A 23,303-nucleotide genomic window follows, 5' to 3' on the forward strand; every position below is an offset into this window, starting at 1 on the left:
GAGCATGTCAGGATTCCGTCAGAAACTCAATGACGCGTGTACAGACGTGCCGCGCACACATATAAACGCAAATCAGTTTTGATTTATGGCGTGTCCGCCCTGTGACTTTGCACTCAATCATATCTTTTAGCACTACGTTCTTCCATCTTGTTTTCGGTTTGCCTCTGCCTCTTTTACCGGGGATGGAAAGGAGTAGTGCTAATTTTCCAACGTAGTCTGGTGGTCTCCTCTTTACGTGGCCATACCATCTATGGATGGTTAACCAACCATCTATATAGTCCTGTTTAATAATATATGTAGCTTGAAAAGCGGCAAAGTTAAAGTGGGACTGGGCTGGTCATATAACTTCTTAGCTACAGTCCAAAACGCAGACATGTTCGCAGACAGGTGGCCGTCCTTACAACATAGTATCAGGATTTTTTTAAACTCAACCTATGTGAATTAGTATAGTATCAGGATTTACAAAGTAGTATCAGGATTTTTTATCTTTTAAACTCTACCTATGTAAATTAGTAGTTATGTGTATGACTATGTATTAACAGTATAAGTGTTTTGGCGTATCTAGAGCTGTAAACTTATACATGTGTTTATTTAAAGAATAAAGAATGTCTGCCGCATGCCGAATGACTTTTGGGCCAAGATAACCACGTAGTGGGTGTCCCACGAGTTAAACCGGGTAATCCGGATATCCGGCAAATCGTCGGCGCATTATAACTCACCTCAAAATCGTGTTCGCTACTGCTGTGATGCGAAACTCTCCGTTTAGCTACCGCTCTGTGGATCGCCTCCATTTGACAGTCGTCCATTTTGTCGCCCTGTCCTTTGGGGTACTTCTGTAGCAGCTTGCATAGGGAGTCCCTAAAAAATACAGAGAAATATATATAGGCTCTGCCATCTTGCGGCCCGAATCGGAAACATGTACAGTTTACATTGAAACTTCACGCCAAAGCAAGTGCTACCATCTACAGTTCACGTACGTTTTCTTGTGCATTGTAGGTTCTGCCGTCTTGTGTGCTACATTGGAAGCTTAAACTTGACATTTAAACTTTGCGCCTATAAACAGGGGGCGCCTGTGCTGCCCCATACAGTTCATGCACGCTCCATATCAACTAGAGATGCAACGGATAGTTGTTAGGCCGGATACCGGATGTTCGGCCTGACCATCGGCCGAATGTTCGGTATCCGGCAGTCGAATATTCGGCTGGCGGAACTATACCTACATTTCGGTTTCTAAGGTCCGCATTGTGCAGATTTTGACCTGTTTCGTAGTGAACATTAGTGGACATGAGGCGGTGTATTTTTAAAGCAATTATTTAATTTAATTGTATTTATATGTACTTACCAACATCGAAAAGTTTCCTCCCACACCGGTTGAACGCCGTTCACGCAATGCTCGATCTTCCTCAATAACGCCATTATCCTCTTCTGCAACGCCGCTGAGCCTGTTGAACACACTATTTTGTCATTTATCTATAGTATTTTCTGCAACAAGTACATAATAAGGGTTCTTAAAATTCAAGCACCGTAATTACATTTCGGGTCCCTATTCGCGCCTGAAACACAGCATAAATAATAGTACTTGGTACAGAAGATTCACTCCCTAACAAAAAGCGTCCATTATGACCGCTAGGTGGCGCAAGCGAGAGCAGGCGTCCGTTCCGTAGCGGGCGACAACTATTATACTAGACACCAAAATTGGTGTGAGCCGCATGTACTTGTAGCGAAGCGACGAAATCGCGGAGTGAGCCACGCCTGCCTGACGGTACAACCTTGAAATTTGTAAATCATGTATTACAATTTGCTGGGGCCACTGACTTAATATAAAAGAAATAGACACACAAAGCAGAACAAAAACGTCAAGAAATGTGGATCCCAATGACGTTTCGCACCATTTGCATTGATGATAAAAACGCTTACGTAAATTTTGAGTCAAGGTAAATGTTTCGTACAGAAAAGAACTTAATGTCGTAAGCATTAAGTGTCAAATTTGCAAACATAAGTACCAACACTGTTAAAAAATTTAGTCCGATGGCACTAAACGTAACGTATTTACGTCAAACAACGTCAAACGAGAATAATGAACGAATGGAGTCACTTTGGTACACTTTAATATGTATTACTGTACAGGAAAACCAATTGAAGTAATAAATAAAACAAATTTAATTTAATCGGGAGCTCAAATAAAATTAATTCGTGGTTCAAATTCAAACAAATTAAATTTTTAATTCGTAAGTATACGTCTTTAAATACTAATTTCCTTGAAATAAATTCTACTTATTAAATAACTGTGTATTTAAGATCTACATTTACTCATAGCACGGGTGCACGGGGAAATTTAGATAGATACTGATTGGATTTTTTTTATAAAGTCTACCTATACTTTATAAAAAAAATCCTGTGGTTGTCACTGTGTTCCGACAGGTTTAGCATTTACAGTTAGTCGATATAAGCCCTTATTGGTGGTGTATATGTCGAAAACAGGGAAATGGGCCGAACACACAAGTGCCGTTTTGCCTTGTTTAAAACTGCATCACCCCTATCTCTTGCTATAATTAAATAGCAGTCCACTTTGCACGTCGCATAGGTTTTCTTGGAAATCTTGAATTTAAACATAATATTATTTCTTATGAATTCCATATAAAAATAAAAATAAATATTGACCTCACATCGACTCATTAGAATTTTGTTCCTTGACATCCCTTCTTTGGTACTAACAAATTAATTTATTCAAAACCATAAAATTACCACCAGATTACATAAATTATGTAATGCTATCCAAAGAACTAACCGAAAGAAATACATTCCATCCTTTTTCCTTGCTTTATCATTGTTATTTTTACATATTTTAACGGCACATTTCGTAATTGTTGACAACTTCACATTTGAGCGTTTCAAACAAGACTAAACGAAAAAGTAATGCATGATCTGTTTTGACATCACTTTTGTGGGGCCATTTTTGGCGGCTGATTGGGTATCCAGTTCTTTATACTATATCAATGGCTGGGGCCTATCCCACGAAACTTACAATTACAATTTGCAAGTGACAAGTTACAAAATATGTACTTATTACAACTGGGCAAAGCATATCACAGAATTTGCAAATGACAAAATTGTAATGGAAAATTTATACAAATATGTAAATTGCCGCGACCAATCTACAATTACGCGTATCACAAAATATTACATTTAACAAGTAACTTTCCGGAAAATTTATCATTTTTATAATTGACAATTGCAATTGTACGTAAAAGATATGTGTTACAATTACAACAAATTGTAGATGACGGTATACAAAAGTATGAACATTCCATTGCGCTAAAAAGAACACATTTGTGACGTTATCTATGAAAAGGGACCTTATTGTCGATGGCGCTTACGCCATTATTAACGATGCTCCGATATAAATACAGTGCCGTGCGACGCTGTGCGGCGTAAGCGCCATTTCATGCCCCATTTGTGAAGTCGATTTAATACTTACTGTGAATGTTTTTGTAAGTGCAACCACGTCCCATATCCTGACTAGCTGCTTGAAACACAAATGGTAACAAATGCATACATGTTGTAGCAAACGTACTGATGAACAGTAATAGATGATTTTACTTTAATGCCCTAGAGCATAATAAGCAACTTTGTGCCGCATACAAGCGACTTAAACCTCAATTTTACGATTTTTACGAGCATACGTGAAAAATTTGTTTTAACCCCCGACGCAAAAAGAGTGTTATATGCTTGCACCAATGTATATCTGTGGCATCGTAGTTCTAAAACGGATGGGCCTATTTCGATGCGGTTTTTTATACGTGAAAGCGAGTTTTCTTACGGTGTTTTTTAGCTATATTTCATAGAAATCGAACCAGAAGTTTGCAGAGTATCGGCTCTTTGCGAAAATAATGTAAAGCATTTTTGGCATAAAATTGATTTTGTTGGCATATAGCGTAGGGGGTTTTTATAATAATATTAATTTAATCTATATAGATAGGGTATTTGAGTACTAGTCAAATCAGTTTCTTTTTTTCGAACTGTCAAAACGATTTTGCAACTATGGAATTTATATGAAACACTAGCATGTGACGTAACGATCAAGTTACCTACTCTTTATAGTTTTATACGGGTTTTAAAATAGAAATTGTGTACAAAAGGTACTTTAATACAAGATACAGTACGTAGCGGCCCCCTTTTTATATAAAAATCACGATTATTTAGCAGTGGCGCTAGTGTGCACGTTGATGGGCTCTTAAACATCCGACACAGATGGTAAAGGCCTATTATTACCGGTGGTAAGTACGGTGGAAGTGTGCGCCACCTCCTGAAATACGGCGTAGTTTGGCAACAGACACTGTGTGGTGATCTCGTCAGCGCCGCACCGGATATCCGCCTCCTGGCACAGCAGGGCGAAACAGGACATGGCGACCAACACCACATCCGTGTCGATGGACCAGAGGCACATGAAGAAAACCACCTGGGGAGGAAACAAGATACATTATATATAGCTGGTCAACCAAATCTTGTCAGTAAAAAAAGGCGCGAAATTCAAATTTTCTATGGGACGATATCCCTTCGCGCCTACATTTTTCAAATTTACCGCCTTTTTCTACTGTCAAGATCTGGTTGACCAAGTATACATTATATAATTCTATGATTTGGACATGTCAGAATTCATATTCATATACTTTATTGCGATCATGTTAATTACAGAGAATAGTATAAAACATTATGAAGTAGGTACATGATACCCCGTTAGGGCATTGCGATAATCTTAATATACCTGGTCAAGTAAATCTAAAAGGCGCGAAATTCAAATTTTCGATGGGACGATATCCCTTCGCGCCTACATTTTTCAAATTTGCCGCCTTTTTCTACTGACAAGATCTGCTTGACCAAGTATACCTACTATATAATGGTAACTATTTACAAATAATTATTAAACTTAAAAATTGCAAAACAAATAATAATAATAAACAAAAGTCATAAAAGCCCAACAATAGTAAATAATAAAATGAAATTAAAATAATCAATTCTTTGGACTAATATTTATTTTAATTAATCTAATTCATTATCTGATAAAAAAAACCGGCCAAGTGCAAGTCGGACTCGCGTTCCAAGGGTTCCGTACATTATGTCCGACTCACGCTTGACTGCACATTTTTAATAGGTTTTCCTGTCATCTATAGGTAAAGAACTATTTTGTGTATTTTTTTCAATATTTTAGACCCAGTAGTTTCGGAGATAAGGGGGGGGGAATGGTCATTTTTTGCCTATTTTCTTGAATAACTGCTAAACTATTGATCCTAAAATTATAAAAAATATATATTTGAGATTCTTACAATGAGCTCTTTCATTTGATATGTAACACGATGTAGTTTGAAAAACTTTATTTTTTAATTTTCTCATTTACCCCCCAAAATTGGCCTCCATAATTAAAATTCATTTGTTTTCGTTACACGTACATCTTTGGGTTACAAACTTACATATGTGTGCCAAATTTCAACTTAATTGGTCCAGTAGTTTCGGAGAAAATAGGCTGTGACAGACGGACGGACAGACAGACGCACGAGTGATCCTATTAGGGTTCCGTTTTCTCCTTTTGAGGTACGGAACCCTAAAAACCACGATTGTATAATTTTCCTGTCGTATTAAAATTGATTACGCGAAGTAAATTTAAATTTCGCACAGCCATCGTATAGTTGCCGAACTAACGATGAGTTTCGAACTGTAATACCAATGATTGACAGTTGACACTCAAATACATAGTTGCCGATTTGCACTGCATAATTTTCTGATACCTGCCCAAATGTCGACATCTCAAAAATCGTCAGCATGCTCGGTACCCAACCAATGATCGGCACCATACCAATAGTTGACACTCTACAATATATGGCACACTATCAGTCGGCACACTACCAATGGTTGGCACTCTGCCAATGGTTACCAATAGTGGGCAAATGTCATAACCCTACCAATGTTTGGCACCCTACCTAACTTTGACACATTCGCCACCTAATCAGTGTTTGACACTCTTCCAATGGCTGGCACCTAACCGATAGTTGACACCCTAATAATAGTTGGCACCAATGTTTGGCCCCCTACCTAAGATTGTCACATTCTCCACCTAATCAGTATTTGACACTCTTCCAATGGCTGACACCTAACCAATAGTTGACACCCTAATAACTAACCTCTAACTTAATATGCGCCTGCTTGCATATTGGTATCTGTGAGCCGACGTTCGCGTATTCCTTGTGCTTGGCCAAGAACTCGTTCCGACACGTCAGGATGTCGCGCAGCCACCGCAGCACCTCGCGGTAGTTGCCGATCTGACGCTGGACGAGTCTCTAACATGACCTATTGTTGACGTCCCACAAATGGTCAGCAGTAGTCAGCACGCTACCAATGGTTGGCACTCTGCCAATAGTTGGCAATCTAAGAATGTTTGACACCCTACCTAAGGTTGACACATTCGCCACCTAATCAGTGTTTGACACTTCCAATGGCTGACACCTAACCAATAGTTGACACCCTAATAACTAACCTCTAACTTAATATGCGCCTGCTTGCATATCGGTATCTGTGAGCCGACGTTCGCGTATTCCTTGTGCTTGGCCAAGAACTCGTTCCGACACGTCAGGATGTCGCGCAGCCACCGCAGCACCTCGCGGTAGTTGCCGATCTGACGCTGGATGAGCTTCTGGCTGATGTTGTAGAGGATTTGGGAGCTGGGGAAGAAGCTTTTAGTTAGAACATACATGTATAGTCACAGAATTAATAATAGTACTAGCTAAGGTAAACGTACTGGTGCTCGACGCGGTACCAGTACATGTCATCTTGAAACTTTAGTCATTGTCAATAGAGGTGACAGCATGGTGTCATCTATTGGGCCTTTACTTGGGTCCTTACTGAAGGTTCACTCTCTATCAAAACGCGTCTAATATGACAGATATGACCGCTAGGTGGCGCAAGCGCGAGCAGGCGTCCGTTCCGTAGCGGTGCGCGGCAACTACTATGGCTACACACCAAAATTGGTGTGGGCCGCATGTACTTGTAGCGACGCGACGGCATCGCCGAAGGAGCCACGCCTGGTATAGTATTTGCTCAATTATTGAATCCATATAATACATATTGGTTATGTGCGCGACAGTGGGGCTTGACTGGCAGCTGCATGACATATTCGTTATTTGACAGTTGACATTTTGTCAAACAGTATGAAAATACGATTTTTTTCATTTTTGCCAGCGGTTATGACTAGAAGTATCAGTAATATAAATCGGAATGGATATTAATAACTGACATCCTACCAATAGTTACCATTCTCTATCAGTAGTTGGCAGCATACCAATGGTTGACACCAAACCAATAATTGGCACTGTGCCGATAGTTGGCACCCCACTCACCTGATATCCCAGAAAGTGTTGATCGGCGCCTCAGGATTCCACATATGCACGCGGTCAGGCCACTGTAAAGCCAGCAACGCGTCCATTGCTTCTTGTGAGATATAAGACCATTGATTTCGGTGGTTGAACACCCTACTAGAGTTCGGCACCGTACCAATAGATGACACCATACCTATAGTTAGCACCCTTCAAATAGAAGACACCAATAGTTGGCATCCTACCGATGGTTAACACCCTAATAGTGGTCGGCACCCTTCCTAAGAATGATACCCTATTAAAACTACCAGTGGTTGGCCCCGTACCGGTAGTTGGCCCCCTACCTATAGTTGACAATACCACTCACCTGATATCCCAGAAAGTGTTAAGCGGCGCTTCAGGATTCCACATATGGACCCGATCAGGCCGATGTAAAGCCAGCAACGCGTCCATTGCTTCTTGCGATATCTCGCCCATGCCCGTCTGATGCACCAGCGAGACCAGACCATTGATTAGTTCGGTGGTTGATGACTGGATCTCGATGCCTGAGCGGCCGGGGTTCTGAGAAAAAAGAGGTATTTGATAAAATATTTTAGTCGTTAAAATGGAAAAATCGGATGGAACTCTCCCGTGCGATCATGCATGTAAGTTATATTTAAAATCAGAATCAGAAACAAATATTTATTCGTGATAAACTTAAAACTAAGTAAAAACCAATTATTTAGTAGAGCAACTCCTATACCATAATTTTTTTGACAGAACAATATGGTATTTGACTGTATTTAAAATAAATTATTTCAGACCATGCATGAAACAAAACACCACAAATTAATAGAGAAACGTAGACAGAAGTTATTTTTAGACACAATTTCTATAAAGAGTAGGTAACTTGACCGTGACGTCATTTGCTAGTGTTTCAAATAAATTCCATGGACGTCAAATCGTTTTGACAGTTCGAAAAAAGAAACTGATTTGAGTAGTAGTAAATATACCCTATAGATGTAGGTACAATGTACATATAAGTTCCTGGAGACTTTGGTGGGAGCTAAATTTGAACATTCTGAACCAACGACCTCCTATTTGGAAACAAACCTTTCGTTTAGACTACCAGAAATTGTGTTATTCGTTATTATACATTTTAAGTTTACCTACTTTTAGTGTAAGGCCTGAGTGGACGCTCTTGTTGGGCGTGCAGCGGGGCGGGGCGTGCGGCGTGCATGTTAAAACAAATGCGCACGTATAGGAGCGGCCTTAGTGCACGCTGCTCACATCACGCGCGAGCCCACAGCCACGCTGCACGCGTCGCCGAACGAGCGTCCACTCAGGCCTTACAAAGAAATACATGTAATATACTTACACTCAACATCAGCATAGGATCAGCATGTATAAGTTTCACCATGCACAGCAGCAGGTTCCTGTAAGCCGGCATCTCCTCGGACTTGTTGAACTTGGCTTGCACTTCCTTGGATTTGAGCGAGCGCGAGATCATACGGAGCGGCGTGTGGACTATGTAGCCCTGTTGAAAATTATGCATGTTATTAATATTGTGTCTTGGATCTTCATAATGTTTTTAAACGCAATCTAACCAAAAGCATAGAGAAATAAGTAAGACAAGAGTGCTCACTCCATACATCAGTTCAGACTATTAATTTCAGTGTCTACATCTAGCACCGAGTAGCGGAACTATCAGTACTGCTACTTGACAATAGATGTAGCACCGACCGGAAAGTCTTATCTCAACAGCATAAGACTTTCCGGTCGGTGCTACATCTATTGTCAAGTAGCAGTACTGATAGTTCCGCTACTCGATGCTAGATGCTAATAGTCTTTTTGGTACTAAAACTGATGTATGGAGTGAGCACTCTATGTATTTTTTTCTCTATGCCAAAAGTAAGAAGTACTTAGGCTGGTTTTAGTGTCACGCGGACCGTCCGTGCGTATCGCTCCGCACCGCCAAATTGTATGTGAAAGATGGACCACTCTAAAACGCTCCCTGGACTTAAAGGCCCCAGTACAGACCCTAGCCATGCGGTAGAATGAGATAGCAATATCACTTGCTCCCTCTAACGCACAAATGCGTCCCTTGGAGTGGCCGGCGATGGCCCATTGTGTACTGGGGCCTTAATACATATTGGTCCACACGGACGGTCCGCGTGACACTAAAACCAGCCTTAGTAAGAATTGTATTTACCCTTTTATTACAAATACACTTCTGCGTCTATTATTACAAGTTACAAAAGTTCATGTGAAGTGCCACAGGACTCCATTATGGAAATAATGTAAGAAAAACACTGATGGTGGTGAAGAGGCCATGGCTCGCATCAAAATATACCAATCACATCGTCAGATATTATTAAAATGAATTTAGGTACTTAATATCTTGGACCCTTTTTTAAAGCTTGACAAATAAGTTAATAAGGATATTTTATAAACATACCTGTGTGGCTTTATTCAACGTGTCTGTGAACATAGCTCTCAGCTCGGCCGCGCGCGGGTATAGTAACTCTATTTGGGGCCACCACGGCAGTCGTGGCTGTTTTATTATCCTGCAACAATAATAAGATATGTTACTTAAACTTCTTCGTACTATTTGGACTTTTTAAAACTTAGCGCATTCTCAATTGCATCCTAAAGTAGTCCGCAATCCCCTTTTAGCAAAGAATCCTAAGAATTTGGCGCAAGCACTGGTATTTACGAAGTGACTAATCATCTGATTTTCCAACCTAGAGGGGGAGTTACGTTTCGACGGCTTAACCTTTTGGACGCCAATGACCGATATATACGCACCGCAGGTCCAACGCCAAAGACCACAGAGCAACAGAGACCTAGATGCATATGCATAAAGTTCAATTTCAGTTTTACACTTCGGAGACGTGGCGTCTGAGAGACAGCTTTTGTGTTTGACGCGGCGTCGAAAAGGTTAAGGTGACAGTCCATTTCCAACCGCAGCTGCACTACTGTTCATTTTACTATGGAAATTGACAGTAACAGCGACGCGTTCAGTAGTGCAGCTACGGTCAGAAATGGAATGTTACCCTTAAATTACCGTACCGTAGTATATCGAATAGGGTATTTGACTGTATTTGAAATAAATTATTTCACACTATGAATGAAATAAAGCACCAGAAGATTATTATAAAAACATAGATAGCAGTTATTTTTAAGCACAAATCCTATTTAATAAATCGGATAGAAATATAAAGAGTAGATAGATGAGTTGACCGTGACGTCGCTGTGTAATATTTCATAAAAAATCCATATTAGCCAATAAACAGTTCTAAAAAATAAACTGCTTTGACTAGTAGGAAAATATCTTATTGTACATTGAAGCGACGCCGAACCCACAAAAATAATTTAAAGTATCAGAAACATGTATGTGTGCATTTGGAACCTTAGGCTAAAGTATGCAGTGTAAAGTGGAGTCCAGACGTGACAATTGCCAATCTGATGAAATTGTCCAATCGAATCAGGCCGTGCGGACGCAAACGCCAATTTGATTCCCCGATCAAATCAGCAGGTGCGGACACAAAAATGCCAATTTTCGAAGTTACTATCAAATTGCAAAATTGCAAATGCAAATTGGTGATTAAATTTGTGTACGTGTGGACGCTAGATGAGATTGGCGCCAATTATTTTCCTGATCAAATCGGGCGATTTGCCCAGCTCGTCTGGACTCAACTTAATTTTGAGTAGGTATTCCGTATCATTACTAACCTCAATAAGGAGTTGACTATGACATAATGGTACGAAATATGCGTGTTAAGGTTGAGGCACACTTTAATAGCATCATTCGTGTGTGGCATAATCCGAAATAACGATACGAAACAGTCGGTCATCAGATCCAATTCCGAGTAGCCTGAGATCAAGTTGCCTCGCACGTAGGATTTTGAGGGGTTGAAGAGGAGAGACTGGAACAAAGAATTTGACACAATTTGATAAAAATAGGGATTGACAGGGCGAGCTATGCTATAGTTAGTTTTTTTTGCATTAGAAAGAACTTGAAAGAAGGTAAGCGATTTTGACATGTCTTTTAATTGAAAAACACTTTTTAAAAATCAATAACTATTACTTATGAAAGCAAAAGACTATAAAAGATCGTATTAGGTTCATAATTGTTACATATTTACAGTAACTTATTTTTAAAATGTGTTTTTCAATTAAAAGACACATCAAGATTGTTTACCAAATTTCTAATGCTAAAAAAACGAAGTATAGCGCCATCTGTAAAACACTTCGACCGACCAACCCCATTGCTTTATTTTCTTAAGTACGTGAATTGGACGGGCCAAAATGAAATACGAAGCACTATACATAATGGCGTTATTCATAAACGGCTGCTAACTTAATCGGTTGATGATCGTCGTATGTCCCTATCTGTCGTTATGCCATAGAGAGGGACAAGCGACGATCATCAGCTGATTAACTTAGCAGACGTTTATGAATAAGGGAGTTACACTTTGGTGCCGTGACCAGGATACTTTGCATGTATTGTCGTGAATTATAAAAACAAAATTATAACTTTGCTAACGAACTAGCTTTTTCCCGCGACTTCGTATGCGTCCAGTTAGTAATTTGTGTAGCTTATTTTTACCCAATCTGCTTTTTAACGATTTCCCATATAAACTTCCTGCCCCCCTTTTCACCCCCTTAAAGGGTGATTTTTGGGATAAAAACTACCCTATGTCCTTCCCTGGACTCTAACTATCTCCATACCCAACTAACTCGGTTCAGTGATTTAATCATGAAGAGGTAACAGACAGACAGACACACTTTCGCATTAATAATATTAGTATGGATTAACGAATTTTGGGAAAAAAACTGTATCCAGTAGCGTTATAAATTTGTGCTAAAATAATAAAAACGTACCTTGAGATCATTAATAACGGATTTGACAAGCACGAAAGTGACGTTTCCACTGTCAGAGATGTTCAGATACGTCGACGCTTTACATAGTTTGACACATGTCACGACCGCCGCTTCTGTCATCTGTTTAGAGTTGTTCTGTGGGCCTGGGGAAAGGAAACGTAGCATAAACAAATGAATACGGTATTTGACACATGTTTAATTATATATCTTAATCTAGTTTAATAGATAGAAAATGGGAAATTTATTACAATACATTGAAAATTTAAAAAATATATCGGAATAATAAAGAAATACAAGCCTTAAAGATGCAAAAAAATCTTCTTTTTTACTTCCAAATAGGAAAAAAATAATGATACCATTCGATTCCTCTATAGGTGGTATCTTGAGATTAAGCTGAGTGGAGACCTTTTCAGTGACGATTAATAATAAGTTAGTTTTGTATGCCTCATGTAATACTTAAGTTAAATTTAAGCGTGTTTGAATAAATTTCTTCTATTCTATTCTAAAAGGCATCTATCTATGAGCATAAAAATCTATAATAGACTAGACAATAACATTAAACAGTTGCCTTTGAAAATGTTTAAGGCGAAACTAAAAGCATGGCTCGTACAAGAGGCCTTCTATTCCATAGAGGAATACATGGCATCTTTTGACCGAGGAAGGTGACATATTATAATATAGACGTTGACTATTATGGATGTTTGAACTTAGTTTTAGTTGTAAATTTTGTTTTTTGCATGCCAGATGCTGGTGAAATATGTGTTACTTATGTAAGTATACTATTGTCTGACCATCTTTTGTACCATATTTCATGCAAAATAAAGTTATTTGTATTAAGGCACAAGCCAAATACTTACTAAGCCCTCTCTTCACTGAGTCGACAAATAGTTTCTTCTTGGTATGTCGCGGACTGCACGGAGCGCCGCTGTCTGCATTCACAATCTCTTCTAAAACTTTCTGCAAATAAATACATACTTTTCTTTAGTATAAGTATACATTGAATAATTTTACGGTTTAGACTCAGTTGTTTTAAGTCCCTCGCGCGACATGTTTCGGAGAGCCTAGGTCTCCTTTCTCAAGCACTAACAGTGCGAGCAGTGTTCACGTCGGCCGTGTATCGCGTACTCACAACATAATGTCACAGCGTAATGTTAGCATGTCTCACAACAGTTTAAATTCGATTATAAGTATACAATAGGGTATTTGACTACTAGTCAAATCAGTTTCTGTTTTTCTAACTGTCAAAACAATTTTGCTACTATGGAATTTATATGAAACACTAGCATGTGACGTCACAATCAAATTACCTACTCGTTATAGTTTTATACGGGTTTTAAAATAGAAACTGTGTCTAATAATAACTGCTGTCTACGTTTCTCTATTAATCTTCTGGTGCTTTATTTCATACATGGTGTAAAATAATTTATATTAAATACAGTCAAATACCCTTTATGCAATATTTAACTGTATTTTATACCTACTTCACTAGATTGCTTGCTGGTTATAGGAGAAATAATCTTATAAAATTTAAAATGTCAGAATAACTCGATTTTAAACACGATTTAGACACGTACAGTCACTTGCAACAATATGTTACACAACGAAGGCTGCAACACTTCTAAATATGACAAGATCTTATTTGTAGAGCCCTAAGAGCGTGTCACATATTTTTGCGGCCGTCGAAGAGTAAGATATTATTGCAGTTGAGTGTACTAAACGTACAAACGACTTACAGACGATTTTGAATTTTATTATAATACTCAGAGGGTTTAGAACGCCGCACGAAGCTCTCGAAAACGACTACCTATATATTTATAAAAGCGATTTTGAATCGTATTATTATACTCACAGGGTTCAAAACTAATAACATAATCTGCAGTGGCCACATCGCCACTCTAGATTTCTTATTATCGGAGAAGCTATCTTGTAAAATGTCGAAAAGAGTGTCGCAGCATTTGCTGAGATCATCGTTAGGCCGGCATTGGACTTCTGCGAATTCCTGAAGAAAAAGAAAACATTTTAAAGTTTTTTAACCTTTTGCATGCTTTATTTAATATCTGGGAGACCGTGCTTTGCTCGGAAAACATATAAAAACTCATAAATGCGCGTTTTCCCAGAGATAAGGCCTAGCTAGGTTTTATCTCTGAGAAAACGCACATTTTTGAGTTTTTGTATGTTTTCCGAGCAAAGCTCGGTCTCCCAAATATTGTCATAAAAACCGGCCAAGTGCGAGTCGGACTCGCGCACGGAGGGTTCCGCACCATCAACAAAAAATAGAGCAAAACAAGCAAAAAAACGGTCACCCATCCAAGTACTGACCCCGCCCGACGTTGCTTAACTTCGGTCAAAAAAATCACGTTTGTTGTATGGGAGCCCCACTTAAATCTTTATTTTATTCTGTTTTTAGTATTTGTTGTTATAGCGGCAACAGAAATACATCATCTGTGAAAATTTCAACTGTCTAGCTATCACGGTTCGTGAGATACAGCCTGGTGACAGACGGACGGACGGACGGATGGACGGACAGCGGAGTCTTAGTAATAGGGTCCCGTTTTTACCCTTTGGGTACGGAACCCTAAAAAACATCACCCCCAACTGACACGCCAAGGTCCCGGGCGCAAACGAGCTAAATTGGCCCACTGATTACGTCCGCCGGGCGATATCGGCCTGTCAGTTTTTCGGAACTGTCAACTTTTTGTTCTAACTGACAGGCCGATATCGTCCGGCAGACTGTTAATCAGTGGGCCTCTTTAATGTAAACCTTACTTGAAAGTGTGAAGGTTACTTTGACAGCGTCCGCATAACAGTTTAGGTATTCTTGGTGTTCAAACGGTTAAACAGATATGTATATATGTACTTACTTGGGGGTATGTATCCATCCAGTTCCATATTGCTTTCTCTAAAGACGATACCAAAACTATGTGCGCTGATTTTCTTAATAACTTAAACTTTTGTATTGATTCTGAAAAAAAAACATGATATTTTATTTTATATTTATTGGTTCACCAACAATTGTTTACACTATGTAAAATATAACTACAAACGTTTTGACTAATTTTGGCTAAGCGTAACAATTACTTAAAGGTAAACACCACTTGTATTGAATAAAGTACTAAAATTGCATTTACGTACCCACCATGAAATAGGAACTTAATTTCCAACTGAATAGTAAATATTAAAAAAAACTCGTACAATATGCAGTATGTTGTTAAACGATAACGTTTGACAATTCAATAACTACAAACCGCGCCATCTACTTCAGCTCTCAAATTCATGGCTACAGTATTTTGCGCATTCTTTTGTTTTTAATGTGAGCTCTCTATTTATTTTTGACACGTTTGATATAATATCACAGGTAATAAAATGTTATACAGCTCTATAGATTTCTAAATGTTGTGATCATGAACCTTATAGTAACTATAATAGAGTCCACATTGTCTTACCGTGCCGTATAAGCCGTAGGTTGTCCACATAGATGTGTTGTATTAACTCTATTTCTGTATAGTCGGGGTTTTCTAACTTGAACCTTACTGCTATTGCAATAGAGTCCACATTGTCTTACCTGTGAGCAGCCGTATAAGCCGTAGGATGTCCACGTTGATGTGTTGTATTAACTCTATATCTGTATAATCGGGGTTTTCTTCTGAGCTTGAAGCCAATTCCTGTATTAACATAAGAATTATTACAAGTTTTCGGCAAAAATTTCATTTTTGGTACAAGCTTTTATCGCTGACTGCACTTTTCTTACGACAGACAACTAATACTAATCGAGACAATTCTAAAAACCCCTAACACAATTAGGTTCCGTTGTTTCATCTCAGAGTTCCTATGGCCACCTCCTGTCTCCATCATCAGATAAGCTCGATGGTACCATAATATTGCATTGTCACCCGACTTACATGTGTATGCAAAATTTCAGCTCAATCGGAAACCGGGAAGTGGATCAAATTTAACTTGCAAGATCTGATTACAGACAGACAACGGGACAGGTGAAAGTAAATAAAAGCTTGTAAAAACCTAGAATAATTTAGGTCATCCTGAAGTAGGATTTCATTCAATTTGCTATAGTGACCGAGTGAGTGTTAACCGCGAGCGAAGCGTCCCCGTTTCGGCTTGGGCAAAAATGCTTTCGGCTGTCTGTCTGTTCCCCTCTACAGGTCTCATTTCTGAACCAATTTTCGTACAATTTCGTAAGCATATTCCACAATAATATATCCGATTTTTTATATCGATTCTAATCCAGTATTATTTTTCCAAATGGCGGGGGCATGGGTATTTGGGTATTGGCGAGGTGTACAGCACACAGAGCCACTGAGTACTATAATATTTATAGACCGAGAGTGCGTGAAGATCTAGATGTTTTCAACTAAGGTCAATGTGGCTAATTCCGTCATAGGGACTATTCCGTCCACGAGCGTATATTTCTTTGATTGTCAATCGTAGGAAAAAACCATCTGCTTTTGATTGCTGAAACTAAAAGCAATCGCTGCTATTGTCGATTAAGTTATAAATTATCAATATTGTTCGAGAAAAACGCTAGTAGACGGAATAGTCCCTATGACTGAATTAGCCACATTGACCTGACATTTTTTGTTATTGGCAGGACTCATCATCAGGCCTTTAACATCTTGACAGATGATTAATGCAGCGTCTGTAAGCGACGAACAACGTCTCTCGTGGTTGTATAAGTTAATGCGGGACCGGCATTTGCGACCGCATTTGTGGCAGCTGAAGTTGGCAGGACTACACACGTCATATTAGAATAGAATAGAAATACTTTATTTGGTGTAAAACATAAAACTTAATCTAATACATCTTATTCTAATATATTCTAACACCAAAATGGATGCCACTCAGCATATGCCGATGTCTAAGGTACTTAGCCATGGCGCTGGTTATCAAGGCAACCAGGGAAAACACAATAAAAATAGAATGAAACAAAACCAAGCTAACATGTGGGAGAAAGTGACTTTATAGCTGACATCATCATCATCATTATTCGCCCACTGCTGAGCATAGGTCACCTGAAGCGCCTGGCGTCCGACAAGTGGCGTATAAGAAGAGACGCCACTTGTCGGACGCCAGGCGCTTCTTTCATCCGTAAGCGGCCACCAATCCGTCAACATTTTGGTCCAGCTGCCATCACTCTGCCTAGCAACATGTCCCGCCCAACTCCACTAGTTAAATTAGGAAGTTTACCTGTAACCGAGCACTGATTCTGTTGAATACCGCGTTGAAGAAGTTGAGGCTTAGCGCGAAAAGCACTTTGCTCGCCAGCTGCCGGAGTAGAGTGTTACTTGTTGTGTTCTCATTCCGCATGTCTGGACAAACAATACTTATTAATATAACTAGCGACCCGCCCCGGCTTCGCACGGGTTAACAAACTATCCTTCCTCTTGAATTACTCTATGTAAAAAAAAACCACATCAAAATCCGTGGCGTAGTTTTAAAGATCTAAGCATACATATGGACAGACAGCGGGAAGCGACTTTGTTTTATACTATGTAGTGTTTTTATTTATTGATCAAACTAGCGACTCGCCCCGGCTTCGCACGGGTTAACAAATTATACATAAATCTTCCTTTTGAATCACTCTATCTGTTAAAAAAACCGCATCAAAATCCGTGGCGTAGTTTTAAAGATCTAAGCATACATATGGACAGACAGCGGGAAGCGACTTTGTTTTATAATAATCATAATAATTTATTTATAAAACCAATTTACACGTCTTTAATAAACGACGATTAGTGATTTCAGTTTAGAAGGATAGGATTAGGAGAAGCGCTGGTGGCCTAGCGGTAAGAGCGTGCGACTTGCGATCCCGAGGTCGCGGGTTCGATCCCCGGAACCTACGAAATATCATTTGATATTTACGAGTACCAGTCGCTCTTCGGTGAAGGAAAACATCGTGAGGAAACCGGACTAATCCCAATACGGGCCTAGTTTACCCTCTGGGTTGGAAGGTCAGATGGCAGTCGCTTTCGTAAAAACTAGTGCCCACGCCAATTACTGGGATTAGTTGCCAAGCGGACCCCAGGCTCCCATGAGCCGTGGCAAAATGCCGGGACAACGCGAGGAAGATGAGTAGTAACTTACCAATAAATTGGCAGACTTCCCTCAGTAGTATCTTCACATTCATCGCCTCATCAAACTTGGTGGTGTCCTTCGGCTGTGAGCTGAGGCATATCTCCAGCGTGTCCAGAACTATGACCAGACTGTCGCTGTAGCTCTTCTCTAGCTCCGTGTGCGGTCGGTTCACACCCGACGATATGGTTGGTTGGTACTGTTGACAGACAATAGGGTATTGACATTTTTAGGGTTCCGTAGCCAAATGGCAAAAAACGGAACCCTTATAGATTCGTCATGTCTGTCTGTCTGTCCGTCTGTCCGTCTGTCTGTCCGTCCGTATGTCACAGCCACTTTTCTCCGAAACTATAAGAACTATACTGTTGAAACTTGGTAAGTAGATGTATTCTGTGAACCGCATTAAGATTTTCACACAAAAATAGAAAAAAACAATAAATTTTTGGGGTTCCCCATACTTCGAACTGAAACTCAAAATTTTTTTTTTCATCAAACCCATACGTGTGGGGTATCTATGGATAGGTCTACAAAAATGATATTGAGGTTTCTAATATAATTTTTTTCTAAACTGAATAGTTTGCGCGAGAGACACTTCCAAAGTGGTAAAATGTGTGTCCCCCCCCCCTGTAACTTCTAAAATAAGAGAATGATAAAACTAAAAAAAAATATATGATGTACATTACCATGTAAACTTCCACCGAAAATTGGTTTGAACGAGATCTAGCAAGTAGTTTTTTTTTAATACGTCATAAATCGCCTAAATACGGAACCCTTCATGGGCGAGTCCGACTCGCACTTGGCCGCTTTTTTTATGAATGGTATCTGTCGATCAGGTTTGTTTTGAGGAGTAAAGCCCTTGCTACACGGTCGCCGACAAGCCCCTCAGACCGCGTGGCCTTGGTCTGGACGGACCGTGTAGACAGTTGTTTCCAACAAAATTTGACCAAAACTGACTAAGGTCAGACCAAGGTCAGACGGTTAGAAGGCTTGTCGGCGACCGTGTAGCAAGGGCTTAAATGTCTGTATGGGACCCATTGTCTTAAAGCAATACAAAAGTCACAGATGATGATCAAAGTCTGGCGCCCGCACTTTACTGACGTAACGCTTCGAACAAAATGGCAATACATCGTGACGTCACCATGTAACGTTAGAAGCCGTTTCGATGTATCGAAAACAAGGAAGTTAAAATTTTGTGGTCAAATATTGCGTTTATGTATATTGTTGCTGTACAATATTTTTTTTAAATAAAATGTAAGGAATCGAATGGTACCATTACTCGTTATTATAGTGATGCGAGGATTTTTATGAAATGCGAGCGTAGCGAGAACGTACCAGCTCGTTGACTAGCTGCAGGATCTTGGTGAGGCCGGCGATGACGAGCGAGAAGCGATGCCTGCTAATGTATACGAGGCAGGCTTTGCTGCTCTTCGTTATTAAAGAGTTGTTAGTGATTATATGAAACAGGGATGTTGCGAATATCCGCATCCGCAACCGCGGAACTTCCGCATTATTTTCAACATCCGCATCCGCATAAAATCGATGCGGATGCGGATGTGCAACAGGTCGGTACAGGAACGTCTTAGCATCGGCGTAAGTGCTAGACTGCTAGGTAATTTAGTCATTAACCAAAAAAACCTATTAGAAATGAGCAGTCAAGCGTGAGTGGGACTTAATGTACGGAACCCTTGGAACGCGAGTCCGACTCGCACTTGGCCGGTTTTTTTAAATAAAAATTACTGAAATGTAATATTTGACGTTTTTGATGTACCTATCTTGACATCCGCATCCGCATCCGCGGATGTGAGCCTTTAAAAATCCGCATCCGCATCCGCGGATGTCAAAAAATCGGCATCCGCAACATCCCTGATATGAAATTATGAAATGCAAGCGTAGCGAGAACGTACCAGCTCGTTGACTAGCTGCAGGATCTTGGTGAGGCCGGCGATGACGAGTGAGAAGTAGGGCTTCCAAATACCGGACTTCTCACAATACCAGTATTAATACCGAAACTGTCTTCATCAATACCGGGATCCCGGTATTGGATATGAATCGCTTAAAAATATATAGTTTTATTAAAAAGGGGAATTAGGCTCACTGGAGTACCAGATATGTCCTAAAAGCTATTACAACAATAAACAATCAATGCCGCCATCTGCAATAATTTTATTTCACACTCCAGGTTGGCAATAATTTTATCCAATTTGTTCACCTAACCAACCAGACAACATTTTTTCAAATTTCCGTCAAAATTGGTTTGTCATTATTACAGTTATCCTTGCTCTTTCTTTTTATTTTTTGATAAAATTATAAGAACTAATTATGTTAATGTTAATGTCACTATCATCATATTCATCACTCACATAACTTCAGGATTCATCCACCACCAACCACCAAATATTTATCTGACGCATTAGGCAACGATCTTGTTTCAATAATAAAATGCGGGCTTGATAGCATACGCAGTACGCAGTGCAAGTGTTATTTGTACGTCATAATTTTTATAGAAGTTTGACGTTTAATATAACACTTGCACTGCGCGTGCTATCAAAATCGTTGCAGACTTTTCTTGGTCTAACTCTAGATGCGTCTGACGTTTAGTAATCTTTTTGATACAGCCGAATATAATGGATTTAAAGGGTTTATACTGCGCATTTCCCTCATTTTTAAAAATACCGGGATCCCGGTATTGCCTTTGAAAATACCGGTATTGAAAAATACGTTTAAAAAGGCGGGATCCCGGGATCCCGAAATACCGGGATCCCGGTATTGGAAGCCCTGGTGAGAAGGGATGCCTGCTAATGTATACGAGGCAGGCTTTGCCTAACCTAACCTAACCAAGTACTGGGTGGAGGTTGTCATTGGCAGGACCAGGTAGTGAATAAAAATATCTACTACCTGCTCCTGTCAGTGGACCCTTTTTTAATTAATTTTGTTTTTTGTTTGTTTTTGCTTGTTCTTAACTAACATAGCCTTTTTTAAGTTTGTAATACAACTAACATTTTTATGGACTTACTTAGTCTGAAATAAACGATTTTTATTTTTATTTATTTATTTTATTTTTTTGCTGTTCCTCGTTATTAAAGTGTTGCGAGGATTTGTATGAAATACGAGCGTAGCGAGAACGTATCAATTCGTTGACTCGCTGCAAGATCTTGGTGAGGCCGGCAATGACGAGCGAGAAGCGATGCCTGCTAATGTATACGACGCAGGCTTTACTGTTCCTCGTTATTATAGTGTTGCGAGGATTTGTATGAAATACGAGCGTAGCGAGAACGTACCAATTCGTTGACTCGCTGCAGGATCTTGGTGAGGCCGGCGATGACGAGCGAGAAGCGATGCCTGCTAATGTATACGAGGCAGGCTTTACTGTTCCTCGTTATTATAGTGTTGCGAGGATTTGTATGAAATGCGAGCGTAGCGAGAACGTACCAATTCGTTGACTCGCTGCAGGATCTTGGTGAGGCCGGCGATGACGAGCGAGAAGCGATGCCTGCTAATCTGTACGAGGCAGGCTTTGCATTGTTCCTCGTTTATTCGGGAGTGGAGGTTCTGTGCCCCGGTTTTGTATGGTAGCTAGGAAGAATAGGCAAAAGATTAAGATGGAGATATGTGCAATATATTCTAGGCGTAGAATGTACTGCTGATGCGGTCCCACCATACATTAGAAATTGGCACACCATATAAAATAAAATATGGATGCTGGTGGCTACTGCGCCAAATCCATTTTCGGCATAACCTATTTTAAATAAAAACTCTACAGTGACATATCTACATATATTACACAAAAAGGAATGGGGAAAATACACAAAAAATTTGAAAAAAGTAGAAAGATATAAAGCAACTATACAATAGAAATAGGTATAGGCAAGTTAATCAGTCAGATGAGATAACTACAACTTCTTTCTCTCTCTAGCCTCTCCTAGAGCCACGCAACCGATTGTGCCTGTAGGCCTAGCACGAGTATCTCGTGGCGAGATGGATGGTGTTTAGCAAAAATGTGTCAACTCACATTGATTTTGCAATAAAATGTCAACTTTAAGCATCAATTTTTTGAGTTGACATCTTATTGCAAAATGAATGTAGGTTGACACATTTTTGCTAAACACCATGCAGATAGACTACCCGTCTTTTTCTAACTATGTTATTAAAGAGGGACGGGTAGTCTATCTCGCCGCGATACTGTCGCGCCAATCATGTGCTAGCCCAGCTGGACTTAATTCAGACCTGGGGCCCGTTTCTCAAGTTACGAGCTTTTGAGAAACGGGGCCCTGGTTTCAACTGATGCGTATTAGGAAAAAAAATATGTTTATACTACGTATATTTTTAAACTGTTAAGAGTCCCGAAGGCAAAAGGACATTGACTGGAAGCCGATGCAAGCTAACTTCAGCGAGAAATTATACATTTCAACACAAATGTACGCAAAATATACAGAAAGGGTGGGTCTCATTATGTCTTAAGAACAGTAAAGATTCTACTTACTTGCTCTTCAAATCTGGCTATTAGCGAGTTCGCCCATTCTCCAGGTTTTTGAGTGCCCATTTTGTGTAAATAAATGTATATTTTTATGTAAATAATTCATAAACAACACGCATTTCAAAGGATTCCATACTTGACTAGGAATTTCGATTTGTATTGAATTTGGCCTGGGGTTGTGACAACAGGATAGTAGATAATTTTGGTGAGATAGAACAAGATGGCAATATATAAAAAATTGTGGATATTGGGGTACCCATGTGAAGTTCCAAAAATATCGCAGAAATATCCATAAAAACAGAACATCGCTCGATTTGTTTCAGAGGCTTTCTCACAATACAAGACTATGGGAAACGAGTTTTCATTCTTTATTTTGATTTGATTCAAGTAAAAATGAATGGGGGTACTAATCCAGCTATGCAATTTCATAAAAAAAATGGCATCGTGTTAGGTGCTCATGGGCGACGGCAATCGCTTACCATCAGGTGATTCGTCTGTTCGTTCGCCTCCTGTAT

The 23,303-nt window shown here is 39.6% G+C and overlaps 1 protein-coding gene across 1 annotated transcript in view; it reads right to left on the minus strand.

Annotated features, from left to right (window-relative positions):
• LOC134660418 (neurofibromin) overlaps positions 1-22,980 on the minus strand; it is a 122,207-nt gene extending 99,227 nt beyond the window's left edge. Inside the window, exons 1-18 of the mRNA XM_063516158.1 lie at positions 22,795-22,980; positions 21,744-21,887; positions 18,327-18,513; positions 17,430-17,551; positions 15,793-15,892; positions 15,092-15,192; positions 14,080-14,229; positions 13,088-13,187; positions 12,231-12,373; positions 11,079-11,272; positions 9,802-9,910; positions 8,722-8,880; positions 7,732-7,925; positions 6,530-6,713; positions 4,273-4,459; positions 3,479-3,523; positions 1,343-1,442; positions 720-858 (exon numbers count right to left, since the gene is read on the minus strand). Of these exons, the coding sequence (XP_063372228.1) occupies positions 720-858; positions 1,343-1,442; positions 3,479-3,523; positions 4,273-4,459; positions 6,530-6,713; positions 7,732-7,925; positions 8,722-8,880; positions 9,802-9,910; positions 11,079-11,272; positions 12,231-12,373; positions 13,088-13,187; positions 14,080-14,229; positions 15,092-15,192; positions 15,793-15,892; positions 17,430-17,551; positions 18,327-18,513; positions 21,744-21,887; positions 22,795-22,854 (2,418 nt within the window). The 5' untranslated portion in view covers positions 22,855-22,980. The remainder of the gene's footprint in view (positions 1-719; positions 859-1,342; positions 1,443-3,478; positions 3,524-4,272; positions 4,460-6,529; positions 6,714-7,731; positions 7,926-8,721; positions 8,881-9,801; positions 9,911-11,078; positions 11,273-12,230; positions 12,374-13,087; positions 13,188-14,079; positions 14,230-15,091; positions 15,193-15,792; positions 15,893-17,429; positions 17,552-18,326; positions 18,514-21,743; positions 21,888-22,794) is intronic.
• Between the last annotated feature and the right edge of the window lie 323 nt (positions 22,981-23,303).

Source organism: Cydia amplana, chromosome 27 (assembly GCF_948474715.1).
Source record: "Cydia amplana chromosome 27, ilCydAmpl1.1, whole genome shotgun sequence".
NCBI classification, from domain to species: Eukaryota; Metazoa; Arthropoda; class Insecta; order Lepidoptera; family Tortricidae; genus Cydia; species Cydia amplana.